Source organism: Dendropsophus ebraccatus, chromosome 15 (assembly GCF_027789765.1).
Source record: "Dendropsophus ebraccatus isolate aDenEbr1 chromosome 15, aDenEbr1.pat, whole genome shotgun sequence".
Taxonomy (NCBI): Eukaryota; Metazoa; Chordata; class Amphibia; order Anura; family Hylidae; genus Dendropsophus; species Dendropsophus ebraccatus.
Genome location: NC_091468.1, coordinates 62,045,922 through 62,069,860, shown reverse-complemented (window position 1 = coordinate 62,069,860; position 23,939 = coordinate 62,045,922). Strand labels below are relative to the sequence as shown.

Sequence of the window (23,939 nt, the reverse complement as noted above, 5' to 3'; positions counted from 1 at the left end):
AACGTGATTATAGAGCCGTCCTCCAGCGTCAGAGCTGCTGATAGTTATAATAATGACCTTTATCTCGTATCTAGAATTGTAGCTCTTATAGTCACTTTAGGACCTTTGATGATGTCATGGTCATGTGATCAGGCACATGGGGGAGGAGTAGGGCCGGGGAGATTTCTGGTCCTGTCTTGATTGGAATTGCTCCTGACAGGAATGATGTCACAGGAAAGGGCGGGGTCTCCTGGAATTACAGGAGTTTAGATGGTAAATCCTAGTGTGAGCAAGGACCTTTGATGATGTTTGGTCATGTGATTGGTCACATGTGTGGGAGGAGTCAGATCCAGGCTGCGCTTCGGGAGGATTTTCATGTGGGTCTTTCTTGACTATATGAATATTTCCTTATAAGCAGGTAATAGAGATGTGTGCACCGCATGAGCCTCGCAATAACACGTCTGTGCTGCCTGCTGTATACTATATGCTTCATACTCACACTCTGCACCGTACAATATATACACACACAGCTCTGCACTGTACACTGTATACACTCACAGCTCAGCACCGTATACTATGTACACACACAGCTCTGCACTGTACACTGTATACACTCACAGCTCAGCACCGTATACTATATACACACACAGCTCTGCACTGTACACTGTATACACACACAGCTCTGCACTGTACACTGTATACACTCACAGCTCTGCACCGTACAATATATACACACACAGCTCTGCACTGTACACTGTATACACTCACAGCTCAGCACCGTATACTATATACACACACAGCTCTGCACTGTACACTGTATACACTCACAGCTCAGCACCGTATACTATGTACACACACAGCTCTGCACTGTACACTGTATACACTCACAGCTCAGCACCGTATACTATATACACACACAGCTCTGCACTGTACACTGTATACACACACAGCTCTGCACTGTACACTGTATACACTCACAGCTCTGCACCGTACAATATATACACACACAGCTCTGCACTGTACACTGTATACACTCACAGCTCAGCACCGTACACTATATACACACACAGCTCAGCACCGTACACTATATACACACACAGCTCTGCACTGTACACTGTATACACTCACAGCTCTGCACCGTACAATATATACACATACAGCTCTGCACTGTACACTGTATACACACACAGCTCTGCACCGTACAATATATACACACACAGCTCTGCACTGTACACTGTATACACTCACAGCTCAGCACCGTATACTATATACACACACAGCTCTGCACTGTACACTGTATACACTCACAGCTCTGCACTGTACACTGTATACACTCACAGCTCAGCACCGTATACTATATACACACACAGCTCTGCACCGTACACTGTATACACACACAGCTCTGCACTGTACACTGTATACACTCACAGCTCTGCACCGTACAATATATACACATACAGCTCTGCACCTTATGCTGTATACACACACAGCTCTGCACTGTACACTGTATACACACACAGCTCTGCACTGTACACTGTATACACTCACAGCTCTGCACTGTACACTGTATACACACACAGCTCTGCACTGTACACTGTATACACTCACAGCTCTGCACTGTACACTGTATACACACACAGCTCTGCACCGTACACTGTATACACACACATCTCTGTACCCTACACTGTATACACTCACAGCTCTGCACTGTACACTGTATACACACACAGCTCTGCACCGTACACTGTATACACACATACAGCTCTGCACCCTACACTATATACACACATACAGCTCTGCACTGTACACTGTATACACACACAGCTCTGCACCGTACAATATATACACACACAGCTCTGCACTGTACACTGTATACACACACAGCTCTGCACCGTACAATATATACACACACAGCTCTGCACTGTACACTGTATACACACACAGCTCTGCACTGTACACTGTATACACACACAGCTCTGCACTGTACACTGTATACACTCACAGCTCAGCACCGTACACTGTATACACACACAGCTCTGCACTGTACACTGTATACACACACAGCTCTGCACTGTACACTGTATACACTCACAGCTCAGCACCGTATACTATATACACACACAGCTCTGCACCATACACTGTATACACACACAGCTCTGCACTGTACACTGTATACACTCACAGCTCTGCACCGTACAATATATACACATACAGCTCTGCACTGTACACTGTATACACACACAGCTCTGCACCGTACAATATATACACACACAGCTCTGCACTGTACACTGTATACACTCACAGCTCAGCACCGTACACTATATACACACATACAGCTCTGCACTGTACACTGTATACACACAGCTCTGCACCGTACAATATATACACACACAGCTCTGCACTGTACAATATATACACACAGCTCTGCACTGTACACTATATACACACACAGCTCTGCACCATACACTATATATATGCACACAGCTCTGCACCCTACACTATATACACACACAGATCTGCACGTACACTATATATACACACAGATCTGCCCCTTACACTGTATAGACACAGCTCTGCACCGTACACTATATATATATATATATATATATATATATATATATATATATATATATATATACACACACACAGAGCTCGGCACCGTACACTGTATATATACACAGCTCTACACCATACACTGTATACACACACAGCTCTGTCCCTTACACTGTATATACACACAGCTCTGCACCGTACACTATATACACACACAGCTCTGCACTGTACACTGTATATATATACACAGCTCTGCACCGTACACTATATACACAGACAGCTCTGCCCCTTACACTGTATACACACACAGCTCTGCACCGTACACTATATATATATATATATATATATATATATATACACACACACACACAGCTCTGCACCGTACACTGTATATATACACAGCTCTGCACCGTACACTAATATATATATATACACATACACACAGAGCTTGGCACCATACACTGTATATATATATATACACAGCTCTGCACCATACACTGTATACACACACAGCTCTGCACCCTACACTGTATACACACACAGCTCTGCACCATATACTGTATACACACAGCTCTGCTCCGTACACTATATATATACACACACAGCTCTGCACTGTACACTGTATACACACACAGCTCTGCACCGTACACTATATACCCACACACATCTTCACGGTACACTGTATACACACAGCTCTGAACTGTACACTGTATACACACAGCTCTGAACTGTACACTATATACACACAGCTCTGCACTGTACACTGTATACACACAGCTCTGAACTGTACACTATATACACACAGCTCTGCACCGTATACTGTATACACACACACAGCTCTGCACTGTACACTATATACACACACAGCTCTGCACTGTACAATATATACACACACAGCTCTGCACTGTACAATATATACACACACAGCTCTACATTCTAGATAGAATTGTTAGGCTGGGTTCACACTACGTATATTTCAGTCAGTATTGTGGTCCTTATGATGCAACCAAAACCAGGAGTGGATTAAAAACACAGAAAGGCTCTGTTCACATAATGATGAAATTGAGTAGATGGCCGCCATTTAATGGCAAATATTTGCTGTTATTTTAAAACAACGGTTGTTATATAGAAATAATGGCCGTTATTTACTGTTATATGGCGGCGATCCACTCAATTTCACCATTGTGTGAACAGATCCTTTCTGTGTTTTTAATCCACTCCTGGTTTTGGTTGCAATATGAGGACCACAATACTGACTGAAATATACGTAGTGTGAACATAGCCTAATTAAGGTGCAAGAAGCTGCAGCACCACTGCCCTGGTCTACATGTATACACAGAGAGGAGGGGGGTTTTGTAGGATAGCACTGTATAATAGAGAGGACTGATGGGAGATGGCTGTTATTTTTCTATGGGACTGTTTGCTGAAGAAGGAAAGTGAATGTTTTGCACATAGGACTGTATGTTGGAGGGAAGTAATGGTATTTACGTGGGACTGTATATTGGAGGAGGGAAGCGATGGTATTTACATGGGACTGTATATTGGAGGAGGGAAGTGATAGTATTTACATGGGACTGTATATTGGAGGAGGGAAGTGATGGTATTTACATGGGACTATCTTTAGATTTATTGCTATTGTTGGTTTCTTTTCCATTTTTTTTCGTATTTATAGGAAATGTTTTATTTTTTACGGGTTTATTAAAGGGGTATTCCCGAATGTTAAAAAATTTTTTGGACATTTTGCATCTGATGGACTTCTCACTGATTCTAATGTATGAATGTGTTTAACCCATAGTCGACCCTGGACGTACAGTTACGCCTTGGCTGCCTGTCACCAGACGACTCTGGACGTAACTGTATGTCCTGGGTCTCTAAGTTGCTATGAAGTCAGCAGACGGGCCCTAATGACAGGCTGCAGCGTGTAATTCACCCCTTAAACGCCGCGGCATTTAAGTGTAAGTGACAGAAGCAGCTCCTGTCACTACCGAGCAGGATTCCCACAGTGTTACTGCGGGGGTCCCAATCGCTTTCACGGACCGCCGGAAGTCTCTTACCTTCCTCCGTGCGGTTCGATCGATGCTCTGCTGATTGAGTCTGCCACAGGGGGACCACAGACCACTTCTCATTACCTATGCTTTCTGAATGATGTTTTGGTCACTTTTGAATGTTGGTGTTGCTTTCACACTCATGGTAGCATGAGACAGATTCTACAACCCACACAAGTGGCTCAGGTAGTGCAGCTCATCCAGGATCCAGAAGTGAGCTGTGGCAAGAAAGTTTGCTGTGTCTGTCAGCATAGTGTCCAGAGGCTGGAGACACTACCAGGAGACAGGCCAGTACACCAGGAGATGTGGAGGCCGTAGGAGGGCAACCCAGCAGCAGGGCCGCTACCTCCGCCTTTTTGCAAGGAGGAACAGGAGGAGCACTGCCAGAGCTTTGCAAAATGACTTCCAGCAGGCCACAAATATGCATGTGTCAGCACAAACTTTTAGAAACCTACTCCATGTGGATGGTATCAGGGCTCGACGTCCACAGATGGGGGTTATGCTCACAGCCCTACACCATGCAGGAGGCTTGGCATTTACCAGAGAACACCAAGATTGGCAAATTCGCCACTGGTGCCCTGTGTTCTTCACAGATCAAAGCAGGTTCACACTGAGAACATGTGACAGACGTGGCAGAGTCTGGACACGCCGTGTAAAGCGATCTGCTGCCTGCAACATCCTTTAGCATGACCAGTTTGGCAGTGGGTCAGTAATGGTGTGAGGTGGCATTTTCTTGGGGGGCCGCACAGCGCTCCATGTGCTCGCCAGAGGTAGCCTGACTGCCATTAGGTACCAAGAGGAGACCCTCAGACCCCTTGTGAGACCATATGCTGGTGCGGTTGGCCCTGGGTTCCTCCTAATGCAGGACAGTGCTAGACCTCATGTGGCTGGAGTGTGTCAGCAGTTCCTGCAACGGGAACCCGCCCGTTCCCCAGATTTGAATCCTATTGAGCACATCTGGGACATCATGTCTCGCTCCATCCACAAATGTCACGTTGCACCACAGACTGTCCAGGAGTTGGCGGATGCTTTAGTCCAGGTCATGAAGGAGATCACCCAGGAGACCATCTTCCACCTCATCAGGAGCATGGCCAGGCCTTGTAGAGAGGTCATGCAGGCACGTGGAGGCCACACACAATACTCAGCCTCATTTTGACATGTTTTAAGGACATTACATCAAAGTTGCATCAGCCTGGAGTGTTTTTCCACTTTCCATTGGTTAATAAATTTGATTTCCATTGATGATTTTTGTGTGATTTTGTTGTCAGCACAGAACAAAGTATTCAAGGAGAATATTTAATTCATTTAGATCTGGGATGTGTTATTTGAGTGTTATCTTTATTTTTTTGAGCAGTGTATATTTTGGAATTTTTGTTTTTTACTTTTTCCATGTTTAAACCAATGTTATAAATGTGGCCAAATGCTCCCTCTGTGCTGATATATGGGGGGAACAGTTATCAAGACTGGCTTAAATAAAGCCCTGCCCCCTTTTCCCAACCAGCTTTACTAAGAGGCGTACGCCCGATGCAGGCTCTGCAAAACAAATCTACACCTGCTTGCAGTAGGTGGACCAAGTGGTCTTTTTCGGCTGACCATTTTCTATCTAGTCTGCCCTTTTAGTAATTCCTTTTTTATTATCTTAGGATAGATATATGTTTATCCCAGGTATGTTTAAATTCAGTCATTGTGGATTTACCTATCACATCTGCTGAAAGTTTGTTCCAAGTACCTGCTACTTTTTCAATAAGGTAATATTTTCTCATGTTTATGACCTTTCACCCAACTAACCTCTCACTGTGTCCTCTAGTTCTTGAGTTCAGTCTTTTTCTAAAAAGACTTCCCTCTTGAACCTTATTTAGTTTAATAGTTTCGATCATGTCCCCCCTTTCTCTTCTTTCCTCCAGACTGTACAGATTCAAATCCTTGAGTCATTCCTGATATGTTTTAACCCCTTCGGGACCAGGCTAATTTTCGTTTTTGCGTTTTTTTTTTTTTTTTTTTTTCTCCTCCTTGTGCTTAAAAGGCCATAGCGGTTGCATTTTTCCACCTAGAGACCCACATGAGCCCTTATTTTTTGCGTCACTAATTGTACTTTGCAATGACAGGCTGAATTTTTGCACAAAGTATACTACGAAAAAAATTCAAAGTGTGGTGAAATTGAATTTGGGGGAAATGTGTTTTTACGCCATTCGCCCTGGGGTAAAACTGACTTGTTATGCATGTTCCTCAAGTCGTTACGATTAAAACGGTATATAACATGTATAACTTATATTGTATCGGATGGCCTGTAAAAAATTCAAACCATTGTTAAAAAATATACGTTCCTTAAAATCGCTGCATTCCCAGGCTTATAACGCTTTTATCCTTTGGTCTATGGGGCTGTATGAGGTGTCATTTTTTGCGCCATGATGTTTACTTTCTATTGATACCTTGATTGTGCATATACGACTTTTTGATCTCTTTTTATTACATTTTTTCTGGATTTGATGCGACCAAAAATGCGCAATTTTGCACTTTGGGATTTTTTTGCGCTGACGCCGTTTACCGTGCGAGATCAGGAATGTGATTAATAGTTTGGGCGATTATTTATTTATTTACTTTTATTTTTAACCTGGGAAAAGGGGGGTGATTCTAAATTTTATTAGGGGAGGGGGCTTTTTATTGACAGCAACACTTTTTTTTTTAACTTTTACACTTATACTAGAAGCCCCCCTGGGGGACTTCTAGTATAAGTGCACTGATCTGCTGCAGCCGGAAGTAAACGATTGCCGAGCCGGGGACGGTGCCATCTTGGAGCGGTCCCCGGCCGGCAGCACACAGGGAGATCGCTCCTCCGGGATAACGTCTCGGGGGAGCGATCTCCGCCACTAGACACCAGGGATAAGCTGAATCCGGTAATCGGATGCAGCTGTCATGTTTGACAGCTGCATCTGATTACTGTATTAGCTGGCACGGCGATCGGACCGTGCCCACTAATAACAGCGGTCCCGGGCTACAAGCGGCACCCGGGACCGCCGCGGTTCAGAGCGGGGTCGCCGCGCGGCCCCGCTCTGAACGCCTGAACCTGCGCGAGGATGTACAGTTACGTCCTCGTGCGGGAAAGGGTTAAGCCTCACACCCTCCACCATTTTTGTAGCCCATCTTTGGACCCGTTCTATTATATCAAAATCCTTTTTTTGTTGAGGTCTCAGAACTGTATTCCAGATGTGGTCTCACTACAGAGTTCTGTACAGTGGGATCACAATCTCAGTCCTTTGTGCGCTCACAGACATGGCTTGCTATTGGTTGACAGCCATTCCTGAGCGTGCACTGAGTGGGACGGAGATGGTTCTTAAACATTTCCACTTCTCTAAAATACAGCTACAACTGGTGTTGTGCAAACTTTAAAAGTTCAGGTTCGGCAACATTTGTCCAAACCTGAATGCTTGCCATTTGGCTACCTGGAGAAGTTGGATGCTGCCCTAGGGTTGCCAGGAACAGATCAGCGATCCCTACTGTGTATGGCAGAAAAAGAATTTATTTTCACAGCAGTATCTGAATTGGACCTCCCCTGGTTGGTAAAGGGTTGTCTTCTCTAATTGGTAAAGAGTTGTCATTTTCTCTGATTGGTGAAGGATTGTCTTCTCTGCTGATTGGTTGAGGGTTGTCTTCTCCACCGATCTGTAAAAGTTGTCTTTTCTGCTGATTGGTAGAGGGTTTCTTCTCCGGTGATTGGTAGAGGGTTTCTTCTCCGCTGATTGGTAGAGGGTTTCTTCTCCGACGATTGGAAAAGGTCTGCCTTTTCAAATAAGCCAGGTTTTATCGTTTGTGGAACAGAGGGATGTTGGCGTGTCGAAGTGTAACATCAGAGAACAAAGTCTGCTGGTAGAACAGGAACTAGTGGGGCAAGTGTTATTGTTTGAGGAGTGTTCTCATGGCATTCTCTGGCCCACTCATCCATGTGTAGATGCTTTCAACCAATATGGGAATGAATCCATCCTTGCATGCCAAGTAAACCTATACATGCTGATTGTCACCTGGGAAAGATGGAATTTTCCAGCAAGACAAACAAGTCACATGGCTAGAAATGTCCGACATTGATTGGAAAAGCATTACAATGACTTCCAGGTGCTTCCCCAAGACTTAATCTCAGTTGAGAATTTGTGTGACCACCTCAATGGGGGTGTTGGATCTGTGGACCCTCCAGCAGCTGTGGGATACAGTCAGCAAGGCTCTAGATACCTGTGTCACCTATCAGGACCTTATAAAGTCACTCCTGACCCCTCTAGCTGCTGTCTGTGCTGAATGTTAGCTGCTGGTCATAATAATGTCACTCAACTATGTATAATAGGTAATATGAGTTAATTTGGGACATGGATGTATATTTATACCTGCTATGCACCGTGTATTCTGGCATCTTCTTTCATAGCCAACAGTAACTTTTTTCAGCAATTTTTTGCTATAGGAGCTCGTCTGTGTGCTATCCCTCAACCTCACCCACATTGTCATATCTGTGCAACGCATTGGCAGATCTTGATGTAAGTGCAGTCTGATTGACTTTAATTTTATGGTTGATTGGTGTATATAAAAATGTCCAGATGCCGACCTTAGCACATGAGCTTGTACAGCATCGACTACTCAGGTGGAAAGGGGTTTCCTGAAGGTGATATCGGTGTTAGAAGTAGCTGATGATGATCAGCAGTCTGGTACAGTGTATGTCACCTCCATTGTATGCCGTCATTAGTCATTTATAATTGCCAATTCACGAGACACTACTTCATATCAGACTTTCTTTTCCACAGGTTTCTTGGGTCCAGGACTTACAGCTAAACTTTTCTTTTAAAACACAATGGTCCTTTCCATCAGTGACCCACCAAAGATGGAGAAAGAGAAAAAGAACATGGCTGCGGATATATTAGACCTCACCCTAGAGATAATCTACTGGATAACCGGAGAGGTGAGAGCTTCGCAGATTTCATTCTTATATACTGTATTCTAATAGAACAGGTAAACGACTGAAAAGGTGAAGAATTGTTAGACTCTCTGTAGTGATCAGTGTCTCATCATACACAGGATTACACAGTAGTGAAGAAGACGTCTGGGGAGAGTATGACATCTCCTGCGCCAGGAAGACGACGCAAAGGACGGAGCCGCATCACAGATCCTCCACCTCGTTCAGTGATGCATGAGAAGGAGATCCTAGAACTGACCTCCAGGATCACTGAGCTGCTGACTGGAGAGGTGAGCAATGCTGCTGGGAATGCCGGGACATTATACAGTAACACCAAGGGAGGTGTCTGGAGGATGACGGGATCATTGTGTGTGTCAGGTTCCTATAAGGTGTCAGGACGTCACTGTCTATTTCTCCATGGAGGAGTGGGAGTATATAGTAGAACACAACGATCTCTATGATGAAGCCTTAAGAGAGAATCACCAGCCTCTTGCATCACCAGGTAAGAGTAGAATGACCCTAATTCTAGAGGAGAGAACATCTGATCATCACATATAGACAATGTATTCAGTCACTGTGTTACTTCCTATAGATAAATCCAGTACGAGAAATCCACCAGAGAGATGTCCCAGTTCTCTATATTCCCAAGACTGCCTAGAGGAGGAGCAAAATGTCCCCCTGGATCATCAGGTAGATGGAACTGAGATTTCTCTAAATCCTCTATAGATTGATGTAATGAAGCTGTATACTAGACTCCTCCAGCAGCAGTGGAATATACTTTATGCTCTATGTCATCTTGTTGGGTCGTGGCTACAAATGGCTCGTGGTTTCATAAAATATTGTGTTACACCTCCTCTTAATTTACTAGTTCTTAAAGGGGTTGTATAGCCAGGACCCCTTTTTTTCAGAAAGCCCAGGGAAAGGGTGGATGAAACAAAATACACACTTACCTCTCTGGCTGTGCTCGTACTCCACTGTTTCTGTCCCCGGTGTGGCCCGCGTCCCTGCATTGAGAAGTGATGTTGCAGGCCTGTTCAACCACTTAGTGGCTGTAGCGGTATCCCGCCTCCCGCACACTGGGGACTGGAGTGGAGGTGTATAGATGGCAGCGTGGGAGCCAGGGAAGTAAGTGTGTGTATTTTTTTTTCACCTACCTCCTCCACGCTTTTAATGTACTTACATAAGCGTAGCCTCATCTAGAATACGCATTCCAATTTTTGTTCATCAGAGTACAGAAAAAAAGAACACAGAGAGGAACAATAAAATGAGTAAGTAGTCTGGGGAAGCAATGAAAAATAGTTAAAGTGACTCTGTACCCACAATCTGCTATACAGACAGCCATGTTAGACAGCGGGCAATTTGTCAAAACTGCCATCCTGCCTCTCCCAGTCCAATGATGGTCCCCCGCTCAGAGTCTGGGCAAAATGTCTTCAAGTGTAAAGGCATTTCTAGCAGTCATCGATCTCTTAAGACGTACACTACCCAAAAGTGGTCCTTGAGAGGCAGCAGGGGAACCTGGGAAGATGTAGACTGTTCAGACCACACCGATGTTTTACTTATCTGCCTCAGATATATCCGCATGCCGAGTTTTGCACTAATCCAACATTTTGCATATGGTTGCGTTTTTTTTTATTGGTCAATGATAGCGTTGAGAGGACCCGAATGCTCGGCATTTGGAGAAGTTGGTTGTAGCCTTAGATCTGCCAGGGAAACATAGATACAGCCTAAGGTGGTATCTGTGTTTTTCAGGACTCCCTAGGGCCGAATCCAACTTCTCCAGCCACCGGGAGTCAATTGCCGAGCATTCGGGTTCAGAAAAACCCAAACGTTCGGCAGGTTCAATCAACACTAGTCAATAAGTGTATATGCATCAAATGTTTTGAGCAGCTTTTCACGGTAAGTTCACTACATAAGGCAAAGGAGTGAAGGAAGGTTCCAATTATAGCAGAAGTACAAGGCTTCTTTACTGTAAAAGCTGTGACGTTCCTGAATGATCTGAGAGCTGGTGTTAGTGAGCACAGCTGTCACTGCAGGAACAGATCCGGTAAGATTACAGAATTATCTCCACAGATGTGTAGAATACTTCTCATAATGGTTCTTGCCTTCTTAGAAACTTCTTTTGAATATCAGATAACTTGGATTCTTTTTACGTCTTTAATGCGGGGTTCCTGCAGGAAATCGATGTTGGAACGACAAGTAGACTCAGAAAACATAGATCGGCATCAGTGGATGGTAAGAGTCTTTCATAAATTTTGTTCAGGAATATATCTTTTGTCATGGACAGCTCCTTCTCCACCTCTGTGATGTGGGTGCGACCATGTGGCATTCAGCTTTTCCAGGCACCAGGGGTTGAGCGGCAGGGAGCCGTATGGTGATCGAAGACAGCCGGTGTATAAGCCGACTGCAGAGCAAACAGAGTGATTCGCTTAGTTTGTAATCACTCATCTCCAACAAGGACCAATGTTAATTGGGAGATTGGGGTCCCATATCTTTAACTCCACTGTTTGCACTGTTCTGTGCAGATCCTGAATAACATGGACAATAAGTAGTCCTCTCCATTATGTGCATGAGCCCAGTAGTCCTCAATATTCATAAGAAGCAGAAAACTCCGCCCATCAGCTGCTGATTGGCAGTTATCTATAAGTGCTATGTATAATCAGTCAATTGTCAATCAGCACCTGGAGGGCGGGGGAGGGGTGTGGCAAGAATCCTATTCTCCTCCATATTAGGAGAACAGTTGAACAGAATGATGTAAGTAATACACCAATCTGTTCTGCATTTCCGTCACTAGTTTATGCTGCTCTCATTTAAGGCGGAATAAACCTAGTGGCAGATTCCCTTTAATATCCGTGTCCTAATAAATCTTGATTGATTAAAAAATTTACTATTTTTTGGGTAATAATTACAAAAAATGTCTCTCTTTCCAGATGAAGACTGGATGAGAGACTTCCAAGGACATCTACTTTTATTTCCCCGTTATGAAGAAGACGAAGATAATATCACACAAGATGATTCTATAGCTCCTAATGTACCCTTAGTCCTTCACAGCAGTGACCTATCCACTGATACTGCTGACCACGATATACTATCATCTGATCTATCACTGATTGGCGAACAAAGAACTAGACAGAGACCAAGGGAAATGCGTGGGAAAAAGTTTCAAAAAGAATCTAACCTTTCTTTGCCTGAGACAATTCACAAAGACGAAAGGCCATTTTCATGTTCAGAATGTGGTAAATGTTTTAGTCGCAAATCACATCTTCTAGATCACGTAAGAAGTCACTTTGGGGAAAAGCCGTTTCCATGCTCAGATTGCGGAAAATGTTTCGGCAGGAAATCGGTTCTTTTTAAACATCAGAGAATTCATAGAGGGAAAAGGCCATATTCATGCCCTGAATGTGGGAAATGTTTTGGCAAAAAAGCAAATGTTATGAAGCATCTAAGAACACACTCCACACAAAAGCCATTCTCATGTTCAGAATGTGGAAAAGGATTTGTCTATAAATCATCTCTGATTAACCACGTTAAAACTCACAGCGAGAAGAAACTATTTTCCTGTCCTCAATGTTGGAAATGGTTTAGCAAAAAATCCTACCTTATGTTACATCTAAGAAGCCACACGGGAGAGAAGCCATTTTTGTGTTTAGAATGTGGGAAAGGGTTTAGCAAGAAATCAAGTCTCGTGAGGCATCGGAGAACTCACGCGCGAGGAAAGACATTTTCGTGCCCAGAATATGGAAGATATTTTACCCAAAAATCAGCTAATTTTCATCACTTTAAAAATAACCCTGACAAGCCGTTCTCCTGTCCTGAATGTGGGAAAGGTTTTAGTAGAAAAGCCAACGTTATGGTCCATCTAAGACTTCACACAGGGGAGAAGCCATTTTCATGTCCCGAATGTGGGAAATGTTTTAATCAGAAATCAAATTTGATGGTCCATCTAAGACTTCACACAGGAGAGAAGCCATTTTCTTGTCCGGAATGTGGGAAATGGTTTAATCAGAAAGCAAATCTTTTGATACATCTAAGACATCACTCTGGGTAGAAGCCGTTTTTGTGGTCCGTATGTTGGAAATGTTATATCCAGAAACTGTTGGCTTTGGTAAACATCAAGAAACTGACATGGAAAAGCCAATTTATTATTTAGATTGTAGAAAACATGGCAGGGGTGGAACTTCTTTTTTAGGGCCTGCTTCCTAAGGATGCCTTTTAAAGTATAAATTATCCCCATGAGGACTCATGTCATATTAGTATAGTTAAAAAAAAAAAGAAGCCCTCAGAGGACCATTTCAAACTATTAAAAGGCTTCAAAGAAGCACTTTTTGCCTATATAATGCAGACTTGCCATGTCTATTCCTGCAGCGTCATCTGTTTCATCCCAGCTCTGCAGCACCAATACATTTAATTACTGTATGTGGGTCAAATGACCTCTGATCAGTCACCAATCTGACCAGTCAACAACTGCATTGCCTCAGTTTCAAAATTACTATCAATCTCCCAAGATGCATCAGCACAGCATCACATGGGCAGCTTAAGCCAGTACTATCTCAGCCTGCTGAGAGAACAGTGTAATAACCCCCATTTCTTTATATCTCTAAGCTAAGAGATTATGAATATACAGTCAAGAAGGATTATAACTATGACAGGAGTTGTATATAATCACTAAGGAATTTCTGTCCACCCCCATGTGGACATCTTCTCTGGAACAGTCCAAGCAGCATCATCACATAGAGAGTTCTGTTGGAGATGGTGACCCTATTGAGAGCACAGAAGCACATGTAATTTCCATGAGATCACATGACCTAACTGAAGGCAAGGATTTCAGGAACATTTAGAAAGGAACAACAAATATGGTGATACCAGCTGAATTATATATATATTGACTGACTAGCTCCATAATAAGTAATGAAAAAAAGTGGGAGTGCTTCTTTAATGTACATATATGTGGAAATATAGTGCATTATCAATACCAGTATGAGACTACTAAATACTTTATAAAAAGTGAAGTAAAGCAAAACAATTCAAAATTATAAAACGATTACTAAAGAACAAATCAATACAATCCATTTGTTATAATATAAGTCAATGCGAAGTATGGCATACAGCAATATTTGATTTTAGCAAGTATGATCTTATACTCTGTATCTAATTTAAAAAAAAAAAAAAAACAACGTGAACCTAGGGTGATTGTTGAATGGTATAAAAAGAAAAATACCATTAAATTTCTCTCCGTTTTATATGCCTGTCAAAATATCAGACACCAAAATGGTACTGAAGGATGGGATAACCCACAAATAAAAAAAAAGTTTTCATACACTTACAATATAAAGTTCATAAAGTTTTATGATTGCTGGAAAGTGAAAAGGCACAGGAAGCAAAAACAAGAATTTTTTTAGACCTGGTCTATAATATAATACAATACCATTGCTGCATTTTTCGACGGATTATCAAAGAGCTCTTGATTTGCATGAGTTTAGTGACACTGATACTGCAATAGAAAACTCCAAGATGAATTTTCATTTCGAAACACTAAAGACAATTTTACCTGGAAACATGGGAAACTTCATGTGACATCCTGCGGAAAAGTGTATTTAGTGGTGATAACTGTAACCACTTTAAGGGAATTTCAGTCCTCTCTTCTTTGCAGAACTCTTAATTCAGCCACCATTATGGGGTTTTCTCACTTGAATTATTCGATTCCTAGAAGAAGCTAGAAACCGAAATCTTGAAATTTTTATTTAGCTGTTATTTTGCAGCGCTGAAACACCATCAAACCAAAGTGAAAATACAGGAAGATGGAATGGTGCATCTTAACACAAGTGGCTGACTAGCAAAAACTTTAATGAGGACAGCATTTATTGTTAGAACTCTATTCGACAAATTCAGAGAAAGTCGGTGTGTGTGATGCTACAATAGTAAAGACAGTGGAAAAAAGGGCTTCATTAACACATTAAAGACTTGGCCCAATCTGCATGATAAATAAATGGAACTCTTTGGACAGAAAAAGGACCCTTTAGGCCTTGACTAAAGGAAATACAGCCAGGAGAAATGCTGTAATATGACCTGAGATGAACTGCACATGCACAAAACACTTGGTATGTGCTTGTGTTTTTGCAAATATTGCCTCTCAAGGCAGCGCTATGGTCATATGTCACGTGATTTGGGATCACAACAACTTGTCGGTGATTTCAGAGGCTATATGAAATCTAGATATAATGAAGAAATAGAGTGGCTCCAAATTCTCAGTTTTTGATAGTCCTGTCAGCAGCACAACATATAGGGAAGTTCTCCACTCTGAAAACTGAAAGGTAAATTTTTTATGGACATCTAAAGACTATATAAGGTGCCCCAGCTTCTTCTCCTTTGTGTGTTTAATCTTTGTTGGCAGATTGAGTGAAAACATAGGGAGGACACTGCTGGGGGGAAAACTGATTTACACTGAAATCCAAACTTCCCTTACATCCTTCAGCAGCACAACATATGGGTTGTAGCAAGTAAATCCTGTAAGATGTACAGATCTAGACTCTCCTGTAGTTTTCACAAAGTCTTATGCTAATGAATTGTATTGGAAGTGACCGAGAGGCCACACACACACTAGCTCCATCAACAAAGGGAGCACCCAGCAGTCTATAGGCCTGCAGAGATATACTGATCTATGGTACAGAAAAGCAGTACTGACTTTATCGCTTTAAGTCTTTTTCACTTGAAGCAAACAGTAGAACACTATTTGTGGATCTGCAAACATTTGCTGATATAAATGCAATAACGGTGACTATGGGATGTAGATGATCCTATGCAAACTATGGTAGAAGGCAGGAGGACCTGCAAAAGGATATATAAAGTGTTAAGGTCCCCGCTCGCGCCAGATACGGATGTGAATCTAAGGTATCTGGGGCCCCTCGAACAACCACCAACAGATAATATTAGTGGTGATAGGGATTGGCCATGATGGAAACTGACGGTCAACCCCTTTGTTTCAGGAAAGCCACATTGAGTGCGCGCTTGCTGCGGCTTACCTCTCCAAAGAACACTCAGCCATGTATGGGGAGGACTGGCAGCAGGTGGGAGCTGATGTCTGGGCGCTCATTCGGCCGGTTATTGAAAGTGTATGGGAGGCTTTACTCAGTCTGCCCTTACAGCAATTTCCATTCAAAGACAAATGGAAATTGCTGACGACATTGTCTATCGCTGAGTAAGACGAGCACCACCAGTAGTATTGGATCTATAGGCGCTGTTATAGACTACCTGATATGTCCAGAAGCGTGGTGTTGGAAGTGCCCAGGTTTATCTAGTGTTGTTAGTCTGCCCTTTCATCTTTCCTGCCACAGGTAACACAAACATGAGGGAGTAATTTGGGGACGTATAGTGCTGAAGTATGAAGAATTTCTCCACATGTTGTGCTGCTGTAAGGGACATAAAGACATATTTTAATACTAAGTCCAGAGTCATTATCTTAGTCTGATTTATTTTTTTCCAATGAGAAAACTAATAGGGAACCTCTGCTAATGTGTGATATTAGTGGCATAGTTGGGGTTTGTTTATATTATAGTCTAGGATTCCATGGACCCCTGAAATGTCTTGAAAGATTGTGAGACTGGCCTCGAAGTTTTCATCTAAACATGGAGTTTCGTTTGCCAAGTTAGAAGCTACTACTATAGACTGGACAAAATTCCAGGAGCCACTAGAACTACTAACGTGCCTTACTTTGTGGATTGTTCAGTATTGTTATGAAAAATCAAATTTTTTGGCCTTTTAAATTCTGTGTCCTAAAGTAGTCTAAAATTGGCTTGTGAACCCCTCATGTCTGATTCACAAGACAGATCACATAACACCATTGTGTTCCTGATGCATGTTACTTTTTGTTTAGTTTTGAAGAGCTCACAATGTTGTAGTGTTTCGTACTGTAATCATCCTGTTTCTTTTATATGGGGTGGGTTAGTTTTTATAGTGATCATTACAGGTTATTCAGTATATACAGTATGGTGCAAAAGTTTCAAGCAGGTGTGGAAAAAATGCTGTAAAGTAGGATGCTGCCTATCAGGAAGGCATCTCATTGGCTACAAAAAAAATTTCTGCAGAAGGGCAACAATCCCGAACATCCATCCAATGGCATTAAGAACTAGAAGAAGAACAAGGAGTCTTGTAAGTGATTATATGGCTGCACACATCCTTGATCCCACATGGTCCAATTTATCTGGGATTAAAGGGGTAGTGGTAAGAAATTATTCACAAAATAACACACATTACAGCTGCGATTGGCTTAGCATAACTGTGCTCAGCCAATTGCGGCTGAGCACAGTTATGACGCGGCAGAGGGGGGGGGGGGCGGCGTGAGGGACGGCAGGATCGGGTCGGCCGGCCTCCCGAAGATGACGTCTTTGACGGGGTAGGTCGACACGGATCAGGTATGTATACTGCACTACACTTCCGGATACACGGGTGGGGTCGGGGAACACAGGAAGGGGGCCATTCACATACATAACATACTACATAACATAACTACCCCTTTAAATGAAGAGATTGAAGAATCTGGAGTTCTCTAAAATGATGAAACAACTCCATATACTGTGTGCGAGAAGAAAAAACTAAAAAAAAAAGAACTAATGCTGATGGCGATGGACTGGCCGCTCAGCCAATCAGTGGCTGGAGTGGTGTCCCGTCCCAGTCACTGACTGGCTGACAGTCGTGATGTGGAGAACCCAGAGCCCAGCGGCCACCGCTCCCCATTGGCACAGGGAGAGGTAAGTTGTTACTTTAAATCAATTTCCCCATCCCCTTGCAGGCTTCTTCTTTAATTGATAAAAATAAACTATTAACATTTCTATTAGTGATTTTTTTTTTATTTAATTTTGCAGCAATTTTTCCACAACTGCCCAATACTTTATAAAAAGGCCTATATAACTTATCTCGAAAGAGTTTCCTTATAACTTGCTGAAATAGTAATGTGATAGAGCAGCATCCATCGCAACATACTAGGGCCGGTAGCCACCCTGTTAGGTGGCAAAGGTTTCAGGAAGGTTCTTTGGTTGTCAGTAGGGATGGTCCGAACCTGCCGAGGTTCGGGTTCGTACGAACCCGAACTCTCGGCAATGATTCCCGCTGTCTACCCGCTCCGTGGGGAGGGAGGATACAGCGGGAGGACCGCCTGGAAAACTGGGATACAGCCATAGCCATAGGCTGTATCCCAGTTTTCCAGGCGGTCCTCCCGCTGTATCCACCCGCTGCACAGAGAGGCCAGACAGCGGGAATCATTGCCGAGAGTTCGGGTTCGTACGAACCCGAACCTTGGCAGGTTCAGACCATCTTTAGTTGTCAGGCTTGATCACATTGTATGGCCACCTTTTTAGAGACACCTGCGCTATTACGATCCCGCTTTCAACGGAGCGTAACCCTGAAAAGCAACATAAAACCAAGTTTTCTGTGGTCGAGCTGGTAAACCACAAGTTTAATAAAGTTTGGTTGTATAAGATACGGTTCATAGAAGTGATGTGTTGATCACTTCCGAGCAGCGGTGGGTATGAGGGTCATTGTATAGTTTCAGTGTCTCACGATGGCTAGACTACCTGCCTATGTTCCTCATTCTCATTGAAACTTATGTTTATATCTTTGTCATCAGTGTATTATATAAGACAATGCCAGCAGTGTATTATATATGACAATGGCTGATTGTGTATCACATTCTTTTTTTAATTGGTTTTCTTTCTCTATTGTTTGTGTTATGCAAATAAAGCTTTTAAAATAAAAAAAAATCCACGTTAGACTACTTGGGTCAAATCTTTTCAAAAACTACCAACCATATTTTATATACAATTGTTGCAAATGGTACAATTGAAGTAAAACCATTACTGAAAGGGGATACTGTGGATGTAAACAGATCATCAACAAAAGGGGTCTGAAGACTGTGTCAAGAGTTGTTCCGACCAACATGCGGTGCACAGTTAAGCGAATATCAGCTGAATACAACGAAGGTGCTTCATCTAATCTGTGCAAACTTAGCACAGATGGGCTATTACAGTAATGAAGAAGATACAAAGAAGTATAAATAAGTAGCAGTGTAGAACAATAAAAAGCGACGACTTTGGAAAGCTTCAGATGAAGAGCCATAAGGGGGTGTTGTGACCCACAGCAGGTTCTGGTTGATAGAAAAGACCAGGGACAAGATAGCAGTGTAGCTAGAAAAGGAGTGGTTTTCTATGGGGATTTGCTACTGCTCTGGACAGTTCTTGAGGTGGCAGCAGAGAGCACTGTGTCAGACTGGAAAGAAAACACCACTTCCTACAGGACATACAGCAGCTGATATGGGAAGGCTTGAGATTTTTAAATAGAAGTAAATTACAAATCGATAAAATATTTTCGCCGGAGTACCACTTTTAGGCTATGTTCACACTACGTATATTTGAGGCTGTATGTTTGAGGCTGTATAGCAACCAAAACAAGGAGTGGATTGAAAACACAGAAAGGCTCTGTTCACATAATGTTGTAATTGAGTGGATGGCCGTCATTTAATGGCAAATATTTGCTGTTATTTTAAAACAACGGCTGTTGTATTGAAATAATGGAAGTTATTTACTGTTATATTTGGTTGCTATGAGGACCTGACATGAGGACCAAATACAGCCTCAAATATACATAGTGTGAACCCAGCCTTAAGGCAACAAAATGCAGTTGCTTTGAGGCAGACACAAAAGGTACAAATTTCCAGCTGGTATGAAAAGTCACAATCTCAATGCCAATATCCCACTTATCACCAGTTATATGCAAGAGAAGCATGTTGTTTTGCACTTCAGTCCCCGACTCACTGCTTGCTCTTAATAATTGCAACTGGCTCTTTTATAAAGGTCACCTATACCCCTGCGAGCAGGAGGTATGGCCGTCGATATATGGGTTATAACAGATGATGTCGGTAGAGATTGGGGTCAGACAGTGATTTATCATTAAAAGAGTTATCCAGTGCTAAAAAAACATGGCCACTTTCTTCAGAGACAGCGCCACTCTTGTCTCCAGCTTGGGCGGGGTTTTGCTGCTCAGTTCCATTGAAGTGAATGGAGCTTAACCCCTTAAGGACCGGGCCTGAAATGGCCTTAAGGACCGGAGCAAATTTTATGAATATGACCAGTGTCACTTTATTCATTAATAACTTCGGGATGCTTTTACCTATCTGGCTGATTCTGAGATTGTTTTCTCGTGACATATTGTACTTCACATTTCTTGTAAATTGAAGTCGATACTTATAACGAATCTTTATGAAAAAAAACAAAATAACGTGAAAAATTGTGAAAAAATGCATTTTTCCAACTTTAAAACTTTTCTGCTTATACAGAAAATGGTTATGCCACATAAATTATATATTAAATATCATTAGCAACATGTCTACTTTATGTTGGCAGCATTTATTAAACTAGATTTCATTTTTTTTAGACAATAGAAAGCGTAAAACATAAGCAGCAAATTTCCACATTTTCAGTAAAATTTCAAAATCAGATATTTTTAGGGACCTGTTCAGGTTTAGTGTATTTATGGGGACTGTATGTTAGAAAGCCCCACAAAGCACCCCATTTCAGAAACTGCACCCCCCAACTGTGTAAAAGCACATCCAGAAAGTTTTTTAACCCTTTAGGAGAGTCACAGAAATAAAAGCTAAGTGTGTAAGAAATTTGAAAATTTTAATTTTCTGTGCAGAGATTTTCTTGTAATCCAATATCTTTCATAATTGTAAACATATTACCAGAGAAATGCACCCCAATATTGATTGCCCCGTTTCCGCAGTTTATAGAAATACCCCATATGTGGCCCTAATGCGCTATTTGACGCAACCACAAGCCTCAGATATATAGGAGCGCCTAGTGAATTTCAACACCTCAGTTATATTTGGTCATTTTTGACTGTACCACTTCAGGTTGGCAGAGGCTCTGGGGTGCCAAAACCTAAAAAACACCCCTAAAGGGACACCATTTAGAAAACTACACCCCTCAATGAGTGTAACAAGGGGTGCGGTGAGCATCTGGACCCCACAGGTGCTTCACAGATTTTCCGAACAATATGGCGTAAAAAAATAAAAATTATTTCTTTATACTGAAACGTTGTTCTAGCCTTCAATTTTTTATTTCCACAAAGGGATAAGAGGAAAAAAAACGCACAAAACATTTTCTCCCGAGTACAGAAATACCCCACATGTGGACATAAAGTGCCAAGCGGACGCAGGACGAGCCTCCAAAGGGAAGGAGTGGCAATTGGCTTTTGGAAGCTTAAAGAGTCACTGTCGTATTTTTTTTTTTGCAGAAATCAATAGTCCAGGCGATTTTAAGAAACTTTGTAATTGGGTTTATTAGCCAAATCTGCCATTATCTGCATGTAAAAAGCCTTTTCCCAGGTCCCCCCCTCCTTCCTCTTTTTCATCCACTCTGAAAAATCTGAAAATTGTGACTTGTTGCAGGAGTCGTACCCTGTCTGTTCTAGGGAGAGGGGAGGGGGGAGGAGGAAGGAGGGAGTTAGCCGGCAGCAGAAAGCAGATAACAGAGGATTACAGGCACGGAGCTGGGTGACAGCTGTAATCCGAGCTCAGACAGGTCACTGGTGATGGTCAGAACAGATAACGGGTGAGGGATTTGTAGATTAACTCTTTGTTGTCCTGTTTTGGTCTTTTCTTTAGCTCTCTCCATAGGAGAACAATGAAGACAGGGGGGAGAGCTTCAAACTGCTTTTTCATGATAAAAATGCATTTTTCGGATAATAAACCCAATTACAAAGTTTCTTAAAATCGCCTGGACTATTGATTTCTGCAAAAAAAAAATTCACGACAGTGACACTTTAATTTCACTGGAATGGATTTCAAGGGCCATGTCGCATTTACAGAGCCCTCGTGATGCCAAAACACTGGAAACCCCCCACAAGTGACCCCATTCTGGAAACTACACCCATCAAGGAATCTAAAAAGGGGTGCAGTGAGCATATGGACCCCACTGGTGAGGGGCACAAATGTGGAACAATGTGACGTGAAAGTGAAAAATTTCATTTTTTCACTTTCAAGGCACAAATGTGGCCGTCATCAAGGGGTCCATATCCTCACTGCACCCCTTTTTAGATTCCGTTAGTTTCCAGAATGGGGTCACTTGTGGGGGGTTTCCAGTTTTTTGGCAGCACGAGGGCTCTGTAAATGCAACATGGCGTTCATCATCCATTCTGGCCAAATCCAGCCTCCAAAATCCAAATGGCGCTCCTTCCCTTCGGAGGCTTGCCCTGCGCCCACATGGCGTTTTATGTCCACATGTGGGGTATTTACGGACTCAGGGGAAATTGCTCTACACATTTTATGTGTTTTTTTTCTCTTTTAACCCCTTGTGAAAATGAAAAATTCAAGGCTAGACCAACATTATAGTGTAAAAAATTTTATATTTCATTTTCACACCACATTGTTCCATATTTGCGCCCGTCACCAGTGGGGTCCATATGCTCATTACACCCCTTGTTACATTCCCTGAGGGGTGTAGTTTTCATAATGGGGTCACTTGTGGGGGGTTTCACTGCCTTGGCAGCACAGGTAGTTTTTAAATGCAACATGGCCCTCGAAATCCATTCTACCCAAATCCAGCCCCAAAAAGCTAAATGGCGCTCCTTCCCTTCAGAGGCCCGTCTTGCGGCCGCATAGCGCCTTAAGTCCACATGTGGGGTATTTCCATACTCGGGGGAAATTTCTCTACATGTTTTGTTTTGTTTCTTCTCTTTTAACCCCTTGTGCAAATGAGAAACGTCAAAACTAGATCAATGATGTTGTGTAAAAATTTCATTTTTTTACACTTAAACATTGGCCTAGCCGTGAATTTTTCATTTTCACAAGGGTTTAAAAGAGAAAAAAAACACAAAACGTGTAGAGCAGTTTGTCCCAAGTACGGAAATACCCCACATGTGCACATAAAGCGCCATGTGGCCGCAAGACGGGCCTCCAAAGGGAAGGAGCACCATTTGGCTTTTGGAGGCTGGATTTGGCTGGAATAGATTTCAAGGGCAATGTCGCATTTACAAAGACCATATGCTGCCAGGACAGTGGTAAACCCCCACAAGTGACCCCATTATGGAAACTACACCCCTCAAGGAATCTAATAAGGGGTGCAAAGAGCATATGGACCCCACTGGTGACGGGCACAAATGTGGAACAATGTGACGTGAAAGTGAAAAATTTTGTTTTTTCATTTTCACAGCACAAATGTGCCAGTCATTGAGTGGTCCATATGCTCACTGCACCCCTTATTAGATTCCTTGAGGGGTGTAGTTTCCAGAATGGGGTCACTTCTGGGGGGTTTTCAATGTCTTGGCAACACAGGGCCTTTGTAAATGCGACATGGAATTCACCATCCATTGTAGCCAAATGGCGCTCCTTCCCTTCGGAGGCTTACCCTGCACCCGCATGGCGCTTTATGTCCACATGTGAGGTATTT

At 42.6% G+C, this 23,939-nt stretch overlaps 1 protein-coding gene across 1 annotated transcript; it reads left to right on the top strand.

Annotated features, from left to right (window-relative positions):
* The first annotated feature begins 314 nt into the window (after positions 1 to 314).
* On the top strand, positions 315 to 18,619 carry LOC138773838 (gastrula zinc finger protein XlCGF57.1-like). The gene is made up of 7 exons (XM_069954273.1): positions 315 to 397; positions 9,359 to 9,513; positions 9,630 to 9,797; positions 9,886 to 10,009; positions 10,100 to 10,197; positions 11,682 to 11,739; positions 12,435 to 18,619. The coding sequence occupies exons 2-7, from the start codon at positions 9,406 to 9,408 to the stop codon at positions 13,550 to 13,552; spliced, it is 1,674 nt and encodes a 557-aa protein (XP_069810374.1). The 5' UTR covers positions 315 to 397; positions 9,359 to 9,405; the 3' UTR covers positions 13,553 to 18,619.
* Positions 18,620 to 23,939: the final 5,320 nt, after the last annotated feature.

Excerpts from the sequence above, each read along its gene's own strand:
- LOC138773838 (XM_069954273.1), top strand. The coding sequence starts at position 9,406 with ATGGTCCTTTCCATCAGTGACCCACCAAAGATGGAGAAAGAGAAAAAG. Across the intron at positions 9,514-9,629 it reads TCTACTGGATAACCGGAGAG|GATTACACAGTAGTGAAGAA; the intron begins GTGAGAGCTTCG and ends CATCATACACAG. Across the intron at positions 10,010-10,099 it reads CCAGCCTCTTGCATCACCAG|ATAAATCCAGTACGAGAAAT; the intron begins GTAAGAGTAGAA and ends TACTTCCTATAG.